Genomic DNA, 19,273 nt, shown 5'->3' with positions numbered 1-19,273 from the left:
TTCAATGGTGAATATTTATTTCGGCGTATTAAAATATAGTTTTTTTCACGTTGTTCTTATTCAGAAACTGTAAATTAAGAAGGCTGACAATCTTCATTCATTCTGCTAAGCTGTGGATAGATAATAAGTTCACACAAATTCTGACCAATCAGTGATTTTTGGGGCTTCATGCAAATGCGAACCCATGCTCAATGCAAAAGGAAAGGTTTTCTGTATGCATGTCGAATGCTGTGGTAGAATATGTAAGTAATTGTATGCACAATATTGTGATAGTCAGGCAGTGTTTAACACGTATAGGAGCTGGGCTAGCTTGTGCTTCTCCCCCCCTTTTTTGTAAAGTTATATATGCTTGTATCAATGTAAAGCTAGAGGGGGGGGGGGGGGACAGGCAGATGTGGGGCCATTGACATTTTATGCATCAAATTCCCGACCTCGGGACCAGGAAAGGAGTTTAAATAACACGAAAATTCCTTACCTGGGGATAGGAAAAAATGTCAAATTTGATCAAAATTTTTTAAAATCCAAATTTGTTCTTGTATTAATTTGGCAATCAGAAAATGGACAAGAAAGCTTTCAAATCATATGGCACGAACATGCCTCCAAAACACTCAAATTGCGTGAAACTACTCTTCAAACAACATAAACTATTTGATACAGTGGTTTAAATACAATTTACCTTGAAAAAGCTTGACTTTCTGTCTCTGCAACGTCGAGCAACGTTTTCACCACTACCGTCAGCGGAAATAGAGCCACGCTTCTCCACCTGTAAAGTTTTGAACCCAGGGCCCACACGAAAAATTCAAACTGCCTCAGTCCTCTGCGCCAAAATTTAAACAGCCCCACTTTCCTGCAATGGCATATTCAATTGTCTGGACCCTGGTGAAAATTTCGTAGTAAAATTCCCCAGGTGTGGACGAAAAAGGTGTTCAAACGCACAACATCTGCCAATCCCTCCCCCTTTACATTGATACATGCATAAGGAAATGACCAGTAAGACCCCCCCCCCCACACCCCACAGTTGTCTTAATGTCTCTGTATCATACGCCCCGATTATTTAAAGGCATATTACACCCCTTTAATATTTTGTCTACTAAAGATACATGTTTTATATACAGGAATCGATGAAAGTGTTTTTGAAATGCATCGAAGTGACAGTGAATCAGAAAGTGAGGGATATCCAGATATTAACGACACCAGTTATTCACCTGATGGTAAGGTTACCCTTTGAAATGTTGCTTTTATAGAAACAAAAACAAGCTGTGTCAGCCTTGAACCAGGTATTCTAACTGTATTTCCTTAGCTAGCTCGGTCATGAACCATGAGGCAGTTTTGGGGGCCTGGGAGAGGGGGGGTGTCTCCGATAAAAACAGATGGCAAAATCAATTTTAACCCTGAGAAACAGCACCTTGTGTGTGATAAAAAGAAATGATTACCCCTAAGAGATAGCAAATTGTTTGTGGTAGAGGGATTTTTTGAACCCTAAGAGATAGCAGAATCGGAAAAACTATAAAAAACCTCCTAAGGAATAGCAGTTGGTCGATTGTTATACCCTAAGAGACGGGATGATCACCCCTGTCTACTTTTCTAGGAGCACCCCCCCCCCCCCCCCCTTTATGAAATTTTGCCAAAAAAGTATCTGATTTCTCAAAATGGTCCCTATCATTTTAAGGCTGTCCTATTGTGGTTTTGGATTATCAAATTATAGTCTTCTAATCATTCTAAAACCATTTAATTCCTATTATGAAAGCTTAGGGTTAAAAAATGTAGAGAAATATCAGAAATATATAAGTTTCCTGAGAAAATATTGAGATTTTGGAGGCACAGAAATATCAGGTCCATTTAGATTTACAACAAAGTCTTCATTTTTCTTACATTGTTACCCCGATTTCTTCCAATCAAAATTCTAGGTTCAATATATAGGACAGTCCTCAAAGTTATAGTATCTTCATTTCTTGGCGTCTATCTTATGATATTATCTGATTATCACATGACCATGAGCTGCAATAATCTAGCTTCCAATGACAAAGGAAACAGTTAAAGGTCTGATCAGAAAATTATTGATTAAGAAAAAAATTATAGAGTAAGAGAGTGATGCTTTGTTACAATGGTGAATATTTATTTCGGCGTATTAAAATATAGTTTTTTTTACGTTGTTCTTATTCAGAAACTGTAAATTAAGAAGGCTGACAATCTTCATTCATTCTGCTAAGCTGTGGATAGATAATAAGTTCACACAAATTCTGACCAATCAGTGATTTTTGGGGCTTCATGCAAATGCGAACCCATGCTCAATGCAAAAGGAAAGGTTTTCTGTATGTATGTCGAATGCTGTGGTAGAATATGTAAGTAATTGTATGCACAATATTGTGATAGTCAGGCAGTGTTTAACACGTATAGGAGCTGGGCTAGCTTGTGCCCCTCCCCCCTTTTTTGTAAAGTTATATATGCTTGTATCAATGTAAAGCTAGAGGGGGGGGGGGGGACAGGCAGATGTGGGGCCATTGACATTTTATGCATCAAATTACCGACCTCGGGACCAGGAAAGGAGTTTAAATGACACGAAAATTCCTTACCTGGGGATGGGAAAAAATGTCAAATTTGATCAAAATTTTTTAAAATCCAAATTTGTTCTTGTATTAACTTGGCAATCAGAAAATGGACAAGAAAGCTTTCAAATCATAAGAAAATCAACACATGATGTACAGCAATACAGAGTGAATAATTGTCTTTTATTTTGATCAATGATTCCTACAAATAAAAGCAATTTCTCGCTATCATGCAAGGCTGGTGCTTGCAAAAAGCATCGATAAAATAATGGCACGAACATGCCTCCAAAACACTCAAATTGTGTGAAACTACTCTTCAAACAACATAAACTATTTGATACAGTGGTTTAAATACAATTTACCTTGAAAAAGCTAGACTTTCTGTCTCTGCAACGTCAAGCAACGTTTTCACCACTACCGTCAGCGGAAATAGAGCCACGCTTCTCCACCTGTAAAGTTTTGAACCCAGGGCCCACACGAAATATTCAAACTGCCTCAGTCCTCTGCGCCAAAATTTAAACAGCCCCACTTTCCTGCAATGGCATATTCAATTGTCTGGACCCTGGTGAAAATTTCGTAGTAAAATTCCCCAGGTGTGGACGAAAAAGGTGTTCAAACGCACAACATCTGCCCATCCCTCCCCCTTTACATTGATACATGCATAAGGAAATGACCAGTAAGACCCCCCCCCCACACCCCACAGTTGTCTTAATGTCTCTGTATCATACGCCCCGATTATTTAAAGGCATATTACACCCCTTTAATATTTTGTCTACTAAAGATACATGTTTTATATACAGGAATCGATGAAAGTGCTTTTGAAATGTATGGAAGGGACAGTGAATCAGAAAGTGAGGGATATCCAGATGATAACGACATCAGTTATTCACCTGATGGTAAAGTTACACTTTGAAATGTTGCTTTTATAGAAACAAAAACAAGCTGTGTCAGCCGTGAACCAGGTATTCTAACTGTATTTCCTTAGCTAGCTCGGTGATGAACCATGAGGCAGTTTTGGGGGCCTGGGAGAGGGGGGGGTGTCTCCGGTAAAAACAGATGGCAAAATCAATTTTAACCCTGAGGGATAGCACCTCGTGTGTGATAAAAAGAAATTCTAACCCCTAAGAGATAGCCTTTTTTATCCCTTTTCTTTCTTTCCCTGTGGAATGCTGTACTATGGATTCTGTGTCTGTATGCGTTCTTGTTGTGTTTTTGTCTTAAAGTGCATGTTATTTTTTTTTTAATACCGAAATGTTTGAAATAGACAGTGAATCATGTGATGATTCCGGTAAGGTCACAGTAGGTTTGGTAATTTCACAGTAAGGATATGACAGTAAGGACATTTGCTGCCCTCCCCCCCCCCTCCTAGTTTTCTTAATGTCTTTGTATCAAACTCCCCTGTCCCTAGTATTACAACTTTGTATTTTTTTTAGTCTAGATTTTTATATATATCCATACCTGACATGTATGAAGAATTTGATGAATGCAGCTTCAGCGATATTAAATTAGGTACATATTTTTTAAAAGCCACAGTAACGATGTGCCATTAAGGACATTGGCTCCCCCCCCCCCCTCAAGTTTTCCCCTTTTCCGGATTTCGCACCCCCCCCCCCACCCCCCCCCCCCCCCCCCCCCCCACACACACACACACACACACAAGAAAAATCAGGGTAGGTGTAATATCAGGATAGACTCTATAGTATCATATGCTGATGTCCAGAACTTTCATTTTCAGAGATATGCAGAAAAAGAAAACGCAAAAACCCAGGCAAGCAAATCAACGTCTTGACACCAAAGGAGTTAAGACATTTTTTTGCTCAAAGGAAAATTTCCAAATCTTCAAGAAAATGGGCGCGATCCACATCGAACAAATTCCTTTCAGAACTTCGTGTCCACTTGAATCGTCTCTGTAGTAGCCGTCGGTCCGGATGCGTGTTCAGCCATTTTGAATACACCGGAAGCTTTTACGAGAACTTGAAAACGGATCATGCGGACGAGCTTGACATAATGGTTGCTTTCAAAGCCAACTTAAGTCATCTAGAGATCGTCGAGGACCGCCCTGGCTACGTAAAGCTGCGGCAACGTATTGAAGGGCAGTTTGTATCAGAGGGTAAAAATCGTGTATTGCAGAAGGGGTATTTGAGTCCTGTTCTCGTGTGCAATTGGTTCTTCGGTTTGATACAGCACGCATTGAATAAAATTACGATTCCAGGTCTACAATGCACAGCGGGAAACAAGAAAGGACCTGCGGCAACACTAAATGTTCAAGCGACTGATAAAGAACTTGACATTGATCTTGTTCCTGCGCTATTGTTCAAGGATGACAAGGAGAAGGAAGGTATTGAGAAGAGGGTGAGACATTACGTAGCCAAACCCACAGCCGATGACGAACTTCTCTGGAGAAACTCATTTTCTCTGGATGAAAAAAGAAAGTTGTATAACATAGATAAGAAGGATAAGGGATGTCGGCATGAAGTAATACGGATAGCAAAGTCTATCAGACTCAAAGATATCCCGCTCCATCACCTTTCCTCTTACCACATTAAAACCGTCTTCTTTCATTATAATTTCGGAAAGGAGGATTTGGACTGGAGCAAGGATAAGGTTGTAGATCGGTTCATTGGTTTGTTGCAACTCCTGCGGGACTACGTGAGTAAACAGAATCTACCGAGTTATTACATCCCAAGGTTGAATTTGTTTGAAAATTTTGACAAGGAATTGCTTAGAAGCATTGAAGGCAGATTATCGGAGCTCATTAAACCACAAAGTGCTTATAAGCGACGTAAACTGCTTGCATTACCTCTCCATAGTTCACAAGAAAAAGGAGAGTAAAGCATACACAACCAATCAGAGAGAGTGTAAGATAAATCATGCAGTATAATAACCAATCAGAAGATACGTAAAGACTGACGTGAACTGCTGGGATTACTTGTTCATGAGCCAAACAAGAGTAAAGCATAGACAACCAATCAGAAAGGGTGTAACATAAATCAAAGTTATAATAACCAATCAGAAGATACGTAAGGACTGACGTGAACTGCTGGGATTACTTGTTCACGAGCCAAACAAGAGTAAAGCATATACAACCAATCAGAAAGGGTGTAACATAAATCATAGTAATAATAACTAATCAGAATATACGTGAGAATATACGTGCGATTTCTCATAGACATCCAATCAGAGATGGTGTAAGTGAAATCATGCAGTCATAATAACCAATCAAAATATACGTAAGAACTGCCGTGTGAACTCTCATAGACAACCAATCAGAGAGGAATAAATTACTTTTAGTTTCTTCTTTAACGCCTCCAAATATCATTTGGTGCATTAGATATTTTCTTAGATGGTACACCCCACTATACCTGTCGTGCAAGCCAGGCAGCTCGGTTGGTGAGACTGGGGCCAAGTGCTCCATGGAGCGTGTAATGTTTGGGATTCCTGTTTGTATGACCGCAAGGTTTTCTGGGTAACAGCAATAAACAACGAGAGTCCGCCATTACTGTTTATTCGTTTTGATCCTAAGGTTTTTCTCAAATACATTACATTTTTGGCGACGAGGATTTCGGAAATGGCAACCTACGGCAAAATAGACGAATTCGACAGAGATTCTGATTCATGGGAACAGTATATCGAGCGTCTAAACTTCTATTTTGAAGCAAATGGAGTAACTACGTCTGACGATGACTTGAAAATACGCCGTGCAATCCTCCTCAGTTCGGTAGGGAAAAAAACCTACAAATTAATGTCTGATCTGCTGGCCCCAGCGAAAACTGGAGAGAAATCTTATGCTGACTTGTGCACCTTGGTAAAGAGCCATTTCAACCCAAAACCGAGTGAAAGCGTGCAACGGCACAAGTTCAATAACCGTTTCAGATTGAGCGGGGAGAACGTGTCTGACTTTGTAGCGGCTCTACGAAACATGGCAGAATACTGCAATTTTGGTGGCAGTCTGGAAAATATGCTGCGTGATCGTCTGGTGTCTGGAATTAACAATGAAAGAATTCAAAGGCGTTTGCTATCAGAAGAGAACTTAACTTTCAAAAAAGCTTACGACATTGCTTCGTCTATGGAAACGACCGCACAGCACATGGCCGATCTTCAATCTGCTCCTTCTACGTTAAGTTCAACGTCTGCATCTGTAAAAAAGGTCAGTTCTTCGCCCTTACCGCGTTCTAAAAGCGAAAATAAAGAGTGTTATCGTTGTGGAAAAAATCACCACCCGTCAAAATGTCGTTTCAAGGAGGCCACGTGCCATTATTGTAAAAAGAAAGGACATATTGTTGCCAAATGTCTCAAAAAAGCAAAAAAGTCGTCCGAGACAACCAAGCCAAATTCAAACCACCATCCAAAACAAGGGAAACCAGCAATTCATGTCCTGGATACTGATAAAGAAATAGAAGATGAAGATATATATCCATTGTTTGCTGTCAGTCAAGGCAACCGCCAAAATCCGTATTTAGTAGATGTTGAATTAAATGGTCTTAAAGTTCAAATGGAACTAGACACTGGTGCATCATTTTCAGTAATCGGAGAGGACATTTTTGATCAATTGAAGAACATTGAGGGTTCATCTCTCAATCTGCAAGATACCAAGCTAACCTTGAAAACATACACCGGGGAGACAATTCCAGTTTTAGGAAAGCTTGTAGTGGAAGTCAAGTACAAGGACTTCTTTGAACACTTGCCAGTTATAGTTGTACAAGGCAAGGTGCCCAGTCTCTTTGGACGAGATTGGTTACAACATGTTAAGTTGTCATGGCCAGAGATTTTCCTAGTTCAAGTTGTATCCCCTGATGTGTCTGACCTGCTAAAGAAACATGAAAATGTATTCAAGGAAGGACTAGGGACAATTCAAGGAGTGAAAGCAAAGATATACGTTGATCCTCAAGCCAAACCCAAGTACTTCAAACCTCGCACGTTAGAATATGCACGACGTCAGAAGGTAGAGAGAGAATTGGACCGTTTGTTAGAAGAAGGAACAATTCGTCCAGTTCAATTTTCGGAATGGGCAACACCCATTGTGCCCATTGTCAAATCTGATGAGTCTATACGCATTTGTGGAGACTTCAAAGTTACTTTGAACCAAGTTAGCAAACTTGACAATTACCCAATTCCTAAAACAGAGGATCTGCTAGCTCAACTTGGAGGTGGAGTGCAGTTTACAAAACTAGATCTGAGTCAAGCTTATCAACAACTTGAGTTAGATGAAGAATCAAAGAAGTACACCACTATCACCACTCATAAAGGCCTATTTGAGTACAATAGACTGTGCTACGGCATTGCCTCAGCCCCTGGGATTTTCCAACGCACAATGGAAAATTTACTGCAGGGTATTCCGAATGTTGTAGTACGAATAGATGATATTCTCATTGCCGGGAAGACATCAGCAGATCATCTCAAAAGTCTAACAGAAGTCCTGTCACGTCTGGACAAAGCTGGCGTCCGTCTTAAACGTTCGAAGTGCATTTTTCAAGCACCTGAAGTCACTTACCTGGGACACCGCATAGACAAAGATGGTATCCACCCCCTTGACGAGAAAATCAAAGCAATTCAAGAGTCACCGAGACCTTCTAATCTGAAAGAACTGCAAGCCTTTTTAGGCATGCTTAACTATTACGCTTGTTACATACCTAACATCACTACAATACTATCTCCTTTACATCAGCTGTTAGTCAAAGACACACCTTGGAACTGGAGTGAAGCACATGAAAAATCTTGGAACCAAGCCAAGTCCACACTTCACTCTTCACAACTTCTAGTGCATTACAGCTTGGAAAGAGAGTTAACCCTTGCTTGTGACGCATCACCATATGGTCTTGGTTGTGTGATTTCACATGTGATGGATGATGGGACTGAACGTCCTATTTCATATGCCTCACGTACTCTGTCCCCAGCCGAAAAGAACTATTCACAGCTCGACAAAGAGGCAGCAGCCATCATGTTCGGGGTGAGGAAGTTCCACTCATACTTATATGGACGGAGTTTTACCATCTACACTGATCACAAACCCCTGCTGGGTCTGCTACAGTCAACTAAACAAATACCGACCTCAGCCTCACCACGCATATTGAGGTGGGCGGTATTCCTGTCAGGCTACTCATACACTTTAGTATATCGAGAAGGCCAGAAAAATGGTAATGCCGATGGCCTGAGCCGGCTGCCATTGCCAAATGAAACCAGAAATGTTCCAGTGCCTGGCGACATTATGTTTGTAATGAATCATCTTGAAGTCAACACACCCGTTAAAGTCAAGGACATTGAGCGTTGGACCTCAAAAGATCCTATTCTTAGTGCAGTACGACACCAAGTAATGTCCGGTTGGCCCAATTCAAATGATCGCATTGAGTTCAAGCCCTACTCTGATAGAAAGCACCAACTTAGCTGTCAGGATGGTTGTCTACTCTGGGGCTCTCGCGTAGTCATTCCTCCTCAAGGAAGAGTCAAGCTTCTCCAGGAACTACATGATGGACATCCTGGAATGGTTCGCATGAAAATGTTAGCCCGAAGCTATTTCTGGTGGCCTGGCCTGGACGCGGATATTGAGCAAAAGGTGAAAGATTGCACAAGCTGCCAAAGTAATGCTAAGGCACCTTCTACTGCACCCCTACATCCGTGGGAGTGGCCGTCTAGACCTTGGTCTCGCATACATATTGACTATGCAGGACCTTTCGAAGGACACATGTTCCTGGTGATCGGTGATGCCTATAGTAAGTGGATCGAGGTATTCAAGACAAACTCCAGTACTGCTGCAGTAACCATCCAGAAGTTAAGAGAATGCTTCTCAGTACATGGACTGCCTGATATCATTGTATCTGATAATGCAACTGCCTTCATAGGTGAAGAATTTGCCCTTTTTATGTCTGAGAATGGCATAAAACACATCACTTCAGCACCTAAACACCCAGCATCCAATGGATTTGCTGAAAGATATGTTCGCACTTTCAAGGAAACAATGAAGAAGATGGGAGGGGAAAAGGAAAACTTAGACACGAAGTTAAGCAGATTTCTACTAAGCTATCGTACCACACCTCATGCAACCACTGGTAAAACACCTGGTGAGCTATTAATGAACCGGAAGCTGAAGACGCGCTTGGACCTGGTAAACCCCCTTAGTCAGGACACAATTCGCACTCGTGTAGAAGATAAACAGCTCGCACAGAAGAAACAACACGACAATCTAGTGCCACTCAAAGAATTTCAAGTGAATGACCCAGTATTTGTCAAGAATTTTTCATATGGTCCAAAGTGGTTATGTGGAACAATTATTCAACAGTCAGGACCGGTTTCGTATGTCGTTCAACTCAGTTCAGGTGGAGTGTTTCGACGACATGTTGACCATCTTCGCCTGAGGACAAGCACACCCACAGTCGCCAATGATCTTCAGAGTTCAACAGAATTGGCCCAAGTTCCAATGCAAACAACTGTACCCAAGCAGATTCCAGAGGAATTTAAGGAACCTGAGATCACAGTTCCAGAACCTTCATTGGAACCGAAGAAGACAGAGCTTCCAGCTTCTGAACCTGCAAGTACTCTGCGAAGAAGTACTCGACTCAAAACCACACCTACTCACCTCAAAGACTATGTATGTTAATTTTAAGCAGCATATCACACACTGTGTACATTTTTCCGGATCTGATGGATTGACAACTTGTCAAGAACTTGTCATGGACATTGTTGTTGTTTTTTACTTGTTGACATATTGTGTGTATAAATTTGATAGTTTTACTGGCCTCAGCAAGCAAGTATCTTTTAGTTGTAAACTTGGGTGGGGCAGTATGTAATGTTTGGGATTCCTGTTTGTATGACCGCAAGGTTTTCTGGGTAACAGCAATAAACAACGAGAGTCCGCCATTACTGTTTATTCGTTTTGATCCTAAGGTTTTTCTCAAATACATTACAGAGCGGAGCATCGGGGCTGTGAGGGCGTGGAGCGTTGTGGACAAACTCGAGCTCTACGGGGAGAAAACTGAGTTTATGCTTATTGGAAGGCGCCTGTAGCTTGATAAAGGAGTGACTTAGCAGTCTTCTATTTACCGAAACTGCCTTGCCACCTGTAGGCAAAGTTAGAAATCTTGGTTTCTGGTTTGACTAATTCAAAAATAATCATATCACACCTCATGCCAGTTGGGCTTTTCATTTCATATTTTTTTATATCAGACTTATACGTAAATTTTTATTCCATACATGCAGCTATGACTTTAGTACAGGCTTTGATTGTAAGTAGTCTGTATTATTTTTATTCGTTTTTATATGGCCTGCCTGCAATACACATCGGCAGACTCTTGCGCTCACAAGATGCAGCTGCAAGATCAAACGCCGCCTCTCATATTATTTCTGCTATGATAGATCCCCACTAGCTACCTGGAATTTAGAATTACTTACAATCCCACCGGCTTTTTTCCGCAAATCGACTATTACCATAGATCCAACAATAGTAACATTGTAGAAAGGCCTTAGGTAAAACCACTGGGGATCGTGCCTTCCAGGTTGTAGACCCAGTGATTTGGAATGCACTACTGTATAATGTTAGGTTGGCAACAAACATTGTGATAGTTGCTGTCTAGTTGTGTAATAGTCTATTTTCGATTTACATTGACAATAAATTATATTTTTATCTTAGCAAAAGTGCATATGTTTTTTTCTACTGTATGTTAATGGAAGGGCCTTTTTAAAGAAATTGCTATTGCAGCTGACCACACCCAATGGGTGTTCAAAATCCCTTAATCACAAATAAGCTATCATCATGCGGTTTACTTAAAACACCGAGAAACATGTAAGTTTAGTACATCAAAAACGGGACGGACGGACCATTAGAAAGGTGAAAGGGGGAGGGTAAGGTACAAAAAAATTTCATCATTCCACACGATGAAAAGCCTGAAAAATGCAGTTCAAACAAGATAGAAAAAAATGCATGCAATGATGAAAAAATGCATGCACGTCTTGGAGACAAACTGCTTTACCTAAGGGGATTTTTTTCCGATTATGCCATCTCTTAGGGTTAAAAATTTCTTCGACCACACCCAGTGGAGTAAGAATTTCTGTTGACCACGCCCAAAGTGTCCTCCCTTAGGGTTAAATTCGATTTTGCCGACGATCTCCCCCGTCTGTTTTTATCTGAGTCCCTCCCACCGGGATTGAACTCGTCAATTCTACGGAATGTACGAAAATGTGGATATTTTATGCGATTATATTACCTATCATCTTTATTCATACAAATAATTATACCCATAAGCAGTAATTGGTCTTAGAACTGCCATTTGCCATTTGCACTGACAACGTTTATTGAAATAGGTGTATTTTGCCTGTTGGACTACTGCTTTGAGAATCAGGATCTACCATGACTTATGACTGGCTCATAATATGGTCGTCAATCATTCATCTTTAATTAGAGGTTCGTGTAAATTCTTTTAGGGGGAGGGGCGGGGAAATTACAGTCTGCACAATATTGTACAGCTTTTTAGATAGGTCTTTTCTCGGAGGCTTTTCATTGTAAAATTATCGAATCTCTTCTTTCCCTAGGAGTGCTATCATAATTAGAATTTGACCTTCGTTCAAATGTTTTGCGATGTAATCATTACAGACTTTTCGGGGGCACAGCTCATTGAGATAAGGTCACTCAATGCTGGCATTTGAGAATTCAATCCCCCTGAGAAAAGTAGAACATATCGGTTATGATTATGGGAAAAAGGATAAGGAAACTAATTATCCACTTAAAACCTGTCAGGAAACATAATTGGGTTGTAGAAGACCCGAGAAGCTGGTTAAGATATCATATCTTGCGTTCCTGGCATTTTTTGATAAAGAACTTTTGATAAGTTTGTTGACTGAGAAAAGATCACAAAGAATGCGGACCTTGTTCAGTTGCGAGATAAAATATCGCTTAAAGAAGGCTCCATTGTTGCTCTTGCTTAGTGGTGAGTCAAACAAAGCATATATTTCCATCGGATAATTCAAGTAACCAAGATATTTTCAATAAGATTTGTCAGTAACAAATCGGATTTCATTGGTAGATTATAATTTTGAAGTTTCCTTGCGAATAAACCGCTGTATTTTTAATGACAAACAATAACAAAGGAGTGGGTTTTAAAAAACGAAAAGAAAAAAATACTGTATGGCGTGACAGCTTTGTATTGTCAACTCGCCGCTAGCGAACAGTGAGAGTTTAACCTTGGACGTCGAACGGAGACCTTGGTTGATTGATTCTAGACTTTTTATTAAGCAAAACTATAAACCGTTTGAATACTTTACCAAATAAGTTTTGTCAACTAGAACTAGAAAAGACGCTACACGCACATTAACAAATTAATTTTTTTTTTAAATTAAAATGTCTCATCCGACAGATCTACATACATTTTTTTATTTCGTTTACCAAATTTGTCCACGATCATCCGATGGACACGGATGCTTTCTCATGCTTGGAATTTTGCTAGTATACCAAAATGGCGGTTGAAACGTCTGTATCGTCCTAAGCGAGACTGTTTCAAGAGAGATTGGTTCGTCAGGATCACTAAGTAGACATCGTGATGCACACGAGGGCGCGGCAACATGTCCTAGTGCGCACAGGCAGTGTAAAATAGGAAGATATTCCGAATTTGAAACCAGAGCACGTGCGTATTTTGTCTTATGGGAAACCCCACTACCACCACCCGTCCTACAATTCAAACAAGAATTATACATTTGTTTCCTGTCAAAATGCACGTAGCGAGCGGGTTGGAAGGGGGACCTAGCTAGCAGATGGGGGTAGAGGGGACTTGGCTAGCGGGTGGTGGGTGAGGGGGACCTAGTGAGCGGGTGGGGAAAGGGGGAAATCTGATGTCCATACATTTGGAAGGCGTCTGATTTTTCTAGCTGTGGTTATGAAATTGGGCTGGGCGTGCATCCAAACACTCTTTACAACTAAACTGTAGACCTCTCTTTACTCGGGACCTCTAAACTTTGATGCATTTACTTGACATCTTTGAGTAGTGTCTGAGAATGTGTTTATGGGAGATCCTTTTATAATTTGTCACATAAACCGCGTTGTTTCCGCCCGTTATTTCCTTTCCTGTAGCTAATTCCTTTGCTGATATATGCGGTTTGCGGACGGAAGATTTATATCGCTTTGTGTTCCAGAGGTCGAGGGATAAGCATCACATCTTTCCGCTCGTACTCACACCTCAACCACCCCATTTACTGCCATTCAAATGTAACTAATTCTTTTGATGATAAGCGCGGTTCGTAACGGAAGAGTTAAGATCGCTATTTCGGAATGATATGAACACAGATCTCTCTCCGCTCCAATTTTAAAATAAAGACTATGTGTCGCACGTGATTTGATGAACTGTTTAAAACTCACTAAACAAAAAAACATTTTCAGTGAGAATAAGCTCTTTTGACAAAGAAATTTTTTGGCTGATATGTAAGCGCTGAAGAAGTTGCAGAAATCTCTCTCCTTTTAATTTTAAAATAAAGATTTTATGTGTCGCACGTGATTTGCAGAACGGTTAAAAAAATGAGCAAAGTCCGTAGATGCGGCTTGAGAATGTTGTTTGTTTTTGTTTTGAATATTCAAAACTTTCGTTTTTTTAAAAAAAACAAAATTTACCCTGTATTATTTGATACTTTTAAAATCGAATTGAGGCGTTTTAGCTGTATCATGGATTGAAATTCACCATCAAGCGGATTCCATTTGTTTTCGTAGCCTACGAAACCACCGCGTCACGCAATTCGGATAAAAGAGCCACGAAGGTATCATTACCGCACTATGACCGCACCACAACCGTGCCATGGCCGCACCATAACCGAACTGTTACCCATAACCTTACAATGGCCGCACCATAACCGAACCATGGCCGCACCGTAACCGTACTATTACCGCACTATAACCGTATAATGGCCGCACCATAACCGTGCCATGGCCGTTTCATGGCTGTTTCGTAAGTTGTGCAGTAATGCTTTCGTAAATAGGAAAATAAAGATACCTCGGCCCTCCCTACTATTTGATACAATGTCCGTTATGTGAAGGGCAGACCCTAAGAAAACAATTCAATCTCGAGATTCAAAATCTAAAATGCTGAGAACCAAAAGTATTTTATCTACTCTTAACATTCCAGCGCAGAAAGCTCTGGTTACACAAATATACATCTCCTTGGCTGACCAGGGTGAAGGGTGTGTCGTGGGAAAATAAAAAATGCATAAAGATAACTAAGAAAAACAAAATTCCTGGTATTTTCCCATGTAAGAGTATCAAAGAGAAATGAACTAATATAAATAATAGAATTCGTCGCACAATCTATTCCATTGCTGGATTTGACAGCACAATTTAGTTGTATGCGATGCGACACCTCTATAACTCAAGTTGTACAGGGTTTATCAGCCTGCGAGTAAGGCATGTCGCGGGCGGGTCGCATACGATTAAATCATGTTGTCTAAATTAACCTTTAGAGGAACTTAGAAAGGGGAATAATTAATACATGTTGTCTATTCTAGATTGGTAGAAATCAACAAGCCCAAACGACCTTTCCTCTTCTTTTTGGAACAAAAGATCATATATAAAAGAATATAGAATATATTTCAGTAGATTTTCTCATTTTAAACCAAACCAGACTGGATATTGCAATTTTCTCGATTTATTTAATTAATAAATATTGTCATCATTTTCTTTATAATCTTTTGCTATTGATGCTTTATATTACTTTGCAGTTATAATAATGATAATCCAATAAATAAATTCACCAAGACCAGCTTGGCACGCGGCGTGATGAGTGGATATGAAACATGGGGTGAATATCACGAAATAGTCACTAGTGTGATAACCAAAGTGATTATAAGAAAATGCGCACTCTAATTTGTCAGTTTTTAGCTGGCACATTCGCTTGACTGAAAATATTAATTTTCAAAACAAAAAAAGGTTTAAAAATCACTTCGATTATCAAACTAGAGGATAGTTCATATTGCGCTGTTAATATGGGCGAATAATCCCTCGACTACGCCTCAGCAGGATATTCGCCTATATTGACTTCGCCTTCGGCGACTAGTTGTGAAATACTCGTGACTCTTAACTAGCTCAAGTATGTTTCTAATATAGCTATCCTGCTTAACTTTGCTCCTAAAAGTCAATGTTCTTCAATCTTCACAGCTCAATCGCGCTCTTCTAAGTTCAATCAAACATTTGTTTTTGCAACCAGCTCGATAAAGCGTTATTATAAGCCTTGCATTTAGCGGTGAATAACACAATAACCGCAGCACACACGGGTGAATATCATGGCATATCCACTCATTCTCTTATCCCCTTTTTCGGCGAGCCTGGAGTCACTTAATGTCCCTCCTTATCTGGTCGGCCATCAGCAATTTTCGCACCTCATGGCGGATGCCTACTTGACATCGAAGTGCCGGATATTGGCGTTAGTTCCCATCTTCCTCTTGCTTCCTTTCCTCTCTGTATCATCTGGAGTTCCGTCTATCTCCCCCTCTATATTGCACCTTCAACTAGAGAAAAACAACAGATGACTTTAGAAATGAGTTTTTTTTTAAAGCAAGCAGATAAATATCAAATGTAGGCTTGAGGCTTGTTCCAAATTTTACGAAGAGAAGAAAAAAATATATTTTTATTATTTGGGAAGGGGAGAGTATAGCCTGGAATTTTTTTAAATGACATTTTTTTCTTAAAAACAAGTGCTTAAGAATAAGTATTAGAGAGCTTCTTGATCACGAAAAGAATCCGGAATATGAATGGTTCCATCACGAATAAGACTTCGTAACATAACTGTTGTTAAATGGTGCATACAAAAAGCAATTGCATGCGGAATTTTCGAAATTGCACTGTCATGACTACTCCATTCTGAGTATAGAACGTTTACTTATAAGGCGATGGGAAATACAGATATATTTAACCGAATCTGATAGCGGATAAACGCGTCCACCTGTAGAGCTATTTCCGAATTAGAATAACCGGTAATGCTGTTATTCAGCAAGTGTTGAAAACCTATATATTCAACTGAAATTACATATTATTTACCTGTTTCTTATATCTTGAAATCCACTTTTTGAAATAGGCTATTTTCTCTTGCATCTTTTTATGTGAGCGTAGGACTTTTTCCATGCGTTTTCGCATGCGGTCCATTTTTTGCTGTCTTTTTACGCCTCGTCTTGCTGTGAGGGAATTCACATACGCTTCCGTGTCATCAACCATTAGGGCTAGTAAAATGACTAGCGTGGCTAATAAGGTTATGTATGTAGAGGTCTTCATATCAGGCTTGAGTTTAGTTCGTTCTGTAGCACGCGTGGCTTAGATGTGCTTCGGACGATAGTCTATGTTGTTCTGGTCTCGAAGGGCTACGGCGTGTCTGCCTAAATAACATGTAACGCGGAAGGCACGCAGGAAATGTCATGTCACTCAATCATGCGATCCCTAACAGCGTAATAACGATGTGTAAGTCAAAACACTCATCACTCCGGCACATGCCGGGCTATGGCTTAACCCACTGGAATGTCAGGCACGCGACGAGCTCTGCGTCTTTCTAAAGAATAATTTTCAACACGACTAGCCAAGCGGACGGAAATTCCGGAATCTAAGGCTCTGAATTCGCGCTTATACGCTGCGATGGGACTAAAGATAGATTCATACTGTGAACTTACGTAGATATCGCACTAGAATAGTCTGTACGGTAATTGTTGGCGATGCAAGTGGGAGTATTAGTTCTGTTGGTATTGCGTTACGTAATGTTTTGCAAAAAGAAACTGCTCTACTTACATTCACGAAAAGTGATATCACCAAACACAAGGTTTAAAAAAATAAAACAAAACCAGGAAAACTTAATTTATTTTAACGTCAAAATACACAGCTCCCACAAACAACTAATTGGTTCCCCTTTTTGCATTGGAAAAAGAAAATACAATGCCACAAAAATTCATCCAAGGCGTATAATCCACCTTCTGACAAATAAATGTATTTTTTTCTGAAAGCCTCACTTGATATATGATTCCTTCTCTTTTATGTGTAGAAAGGATTAAAATGGTGGTTTCCTTCTTTTTTCCTTAGAAAAAAGAACACATCGTCCTGTAGCTGCAGAGTTCTACTCAAAATCTTGCTCGTTATGCCGCAAAGCAGTCAAAACAAGTTTTTATACAAGAACAGCTATGAGCTAGCAAATTCCAACTGTTACTGGAATGCGTAATCGCTTTTATCCGAGAAAGACTCCTGCCGTTATAAGTTAGCATAACAGTATCTCAAACAATAGCCTCTGCGTAATCCTAGCAACTTCCACCTTAGGGTAAAAGCTCGTCGCTTAAGACGCGCTAACCTGGGGCCTGTAGGCTAGACTTATGAGCTTGCTTTCTATCCGTATACCAAATGGTGTATTGTATTCACCGACCAGGTGTAAACTTAGAAGTAATCAGACAACAAAAGCCTCCTCCTTGGATAAGAATTCATGAGAGTTAGGTGGAACCGAGTGGGAGGGCTTGTAGAGGTTTATACTGTATTTGGTTAAATCTGTGAGATAAGGGCACTGAATATGATCGTTTAGATAGCTTAGATGGCAATGTAGGCGAGACTGTCAAACGCTGAATGTCATAAAAAGGGCGTCGGCCCAAGCCAAGAGAAAATGAAACATGCTGTATTTCGCGTGTCTTAGAGAAATTTGTCAACGAAGGAGCCGGTCTTGTGTCTATTCCGAAAGAATGGAAACACAGGAGAAACAAGTACAACCCACTTAAATGATCATATTCAAATCCTGATGTGAACTTAGATAATTTTCCGAGTGCAGAGCCGGGATTAGAACTCGGAACAAAAAAGAAAAAAAAAAGAACTCGGACCGCAGCGGTGAGAGGCCAGTGTGCTAACCACTGGGCCTCCCCGTGATTCCGCGTTTAGTTCAATTGTGATCATCAGAAAGTATTAGAAGCTTTTCTGCATACACTTTTTTTATAAGAACGTCGACCCTGGTACAACTCCTTATAATTGGCCGCTTCGATCATTATGTTATCGATGTTAGCGATGTTATTGCTTTTACTTCAATCGCCATTTCGAAATACTGGTTGAGATCCTAACATGTTTATCCCGGGTTTCCCGCGCGCTCGCCGTTCCAGACTCTTTTAGACCTATAACAAAAACACCAGAAATGTACGAGTGCTAAAATCCAGATGTCTCCAGCCATATGTTTAACTTCCCCCCCCCCCCCCCACCCTTCGAGAATTCCCATATCGTCCTTCACAAGTAGAAGTGGTTCTTACACGTTTGTTTTATCGTCATCGGAGTTTAAATACAAGATAAAGGAAAACCAAAGTGTGAAAAAGGACTTCGACTAGTTGCACAATTCTCTATGGTCACCAAGGCAAGGGGAAAAATAATTCGTGGTAGTCATTAAATCTTAGACATTAAAGATGGCGATGACTGGCCTAGGCTGGATTACTCAAACTCGATATCGTAATTCGTAAGGCCATGATACAAGAGGCAATTTTGTTGTTGCGTTGCGAATTGCATGAAAATTGCAGGCGCGCGTGACAACCACTGCAACAGACATTTTTTTTAATACGTTGCAAGTTCCCAGAAATAAGCAGAATTGGTTTCTATTTTTTGTAACATTGCGATAAAAATTGCATTGCGTATCTATATACATATAAAATTCTCACCGCTGCGCGGTATATATATATTGATATATGCGTATTTGAACGAATCGCTCTCTCTTAGGAAGCAGACATCAAGTAACGGATCTAGGGGATGGGTCTAAACCCCTTCTGAGGCCTCC

At 40.3% G+C, this 19,273-nt stretch overlaps 2 protein-coding genes and 1 long non-coding RNA gene across 12 annotated transcripts in view; 2 read left to right on the top strand and 1 right to left on the bottom strand.

Annotated features, from left to right (window-relative positions):
- The window catches only part of LOC116616200 (cyclic GMP-AMP synthase-like), a 31,544-nt gene extending 16,297 nt beyond the window's left edge, over positions 1-15,247 (top strand). For 4 of the 10 annotated variants that reach the window (XM_048722475.1, XM_048722468.1, XM_048722469.1 and 1 more), the window contains 4 exons: positions 1,116-1,211; positions 3,347-3,441; positions 3,795-3,834; positions 4,282-5,844. In XM_048722475.1, coding sequence (XP_048578432.1) covers positions 1,116-1,211; positions 3,347-3,441; positions 3,795-3,834; positions 4,282-5,378 — 1,328 coding nt within the window. In that variant the 3' untranslated portion in view covers positions 5,379-5,844. Of the gene's footprint in view, positions 1-1,115; positions 1,212-3,346; positions 3,443-3,794; positions 3,835-4,281; positions 5,845-11,837; positions 12,892-15,014 lie in introns of those variants that run through there. The other 6 variants (XR_007306699.1, XM_048722476.1, XM_048722471.1 and 3 more) reach the window with 6 other exon arrangements.
- LOC125560625 (uncharacterized protein K02A2.6-like) lies at positions 6,087-10,397 on the top strand. The gene has a single exon (XM_048722462.1). It carries the CDS (start codon positions 6,115-6,117, stop codon positions 10,135-10,137), a length of 4,023 nt encoding a protein of 1,340 aa, XP_048578419.1. The 5' UTR covers positions 6,087-6,114; the 3' UTR covers positions 10,138-10,397.
- Positions 15,139-18,674, bottom strand: LOC116616201. The gene is made up of 2 exons (XR_004295250.2): positions 16,543-18,674; positions 15,139-16,013 (listed from the first exon to the last, which is right to left on the bottom strand). It is a non-coding gene; the product is annotated as an uncharacterized LOC116616201 (long non-coding RNA).
- Positions 18,675-19,273: the final 599 nt, after the last annotated feature.

This window comes from Nematostella vectensis, chromosome 15, assembly GCF_932526225.1.
Source record: "Nematostella vectensis chromosome 15, jaNemVect1.1, whole genome shotgun sequence".
Taxonomy (NCBI): Eukaryota; Metazoa; Cnidaria; class Anthozoa; order Actiniaria; family Edwardsiidae; genus Nematostella; species Nematostella vectensis.
The sequence above is the reverse complement of the archived record's forward strand: the minus strand, read 5'-3'. Positions and strand labels throughout refer to the sequence as shown.

What these genes read in the sequence shown, in the direction of transcription:
- LOC125560625 (XM_048722462.1), top strand. Translation starts at nt 6,115, where the DNA reads ATGGCAACCTACGGCAAAATAGACGAATTCGACAGAGATTCTGATTCA.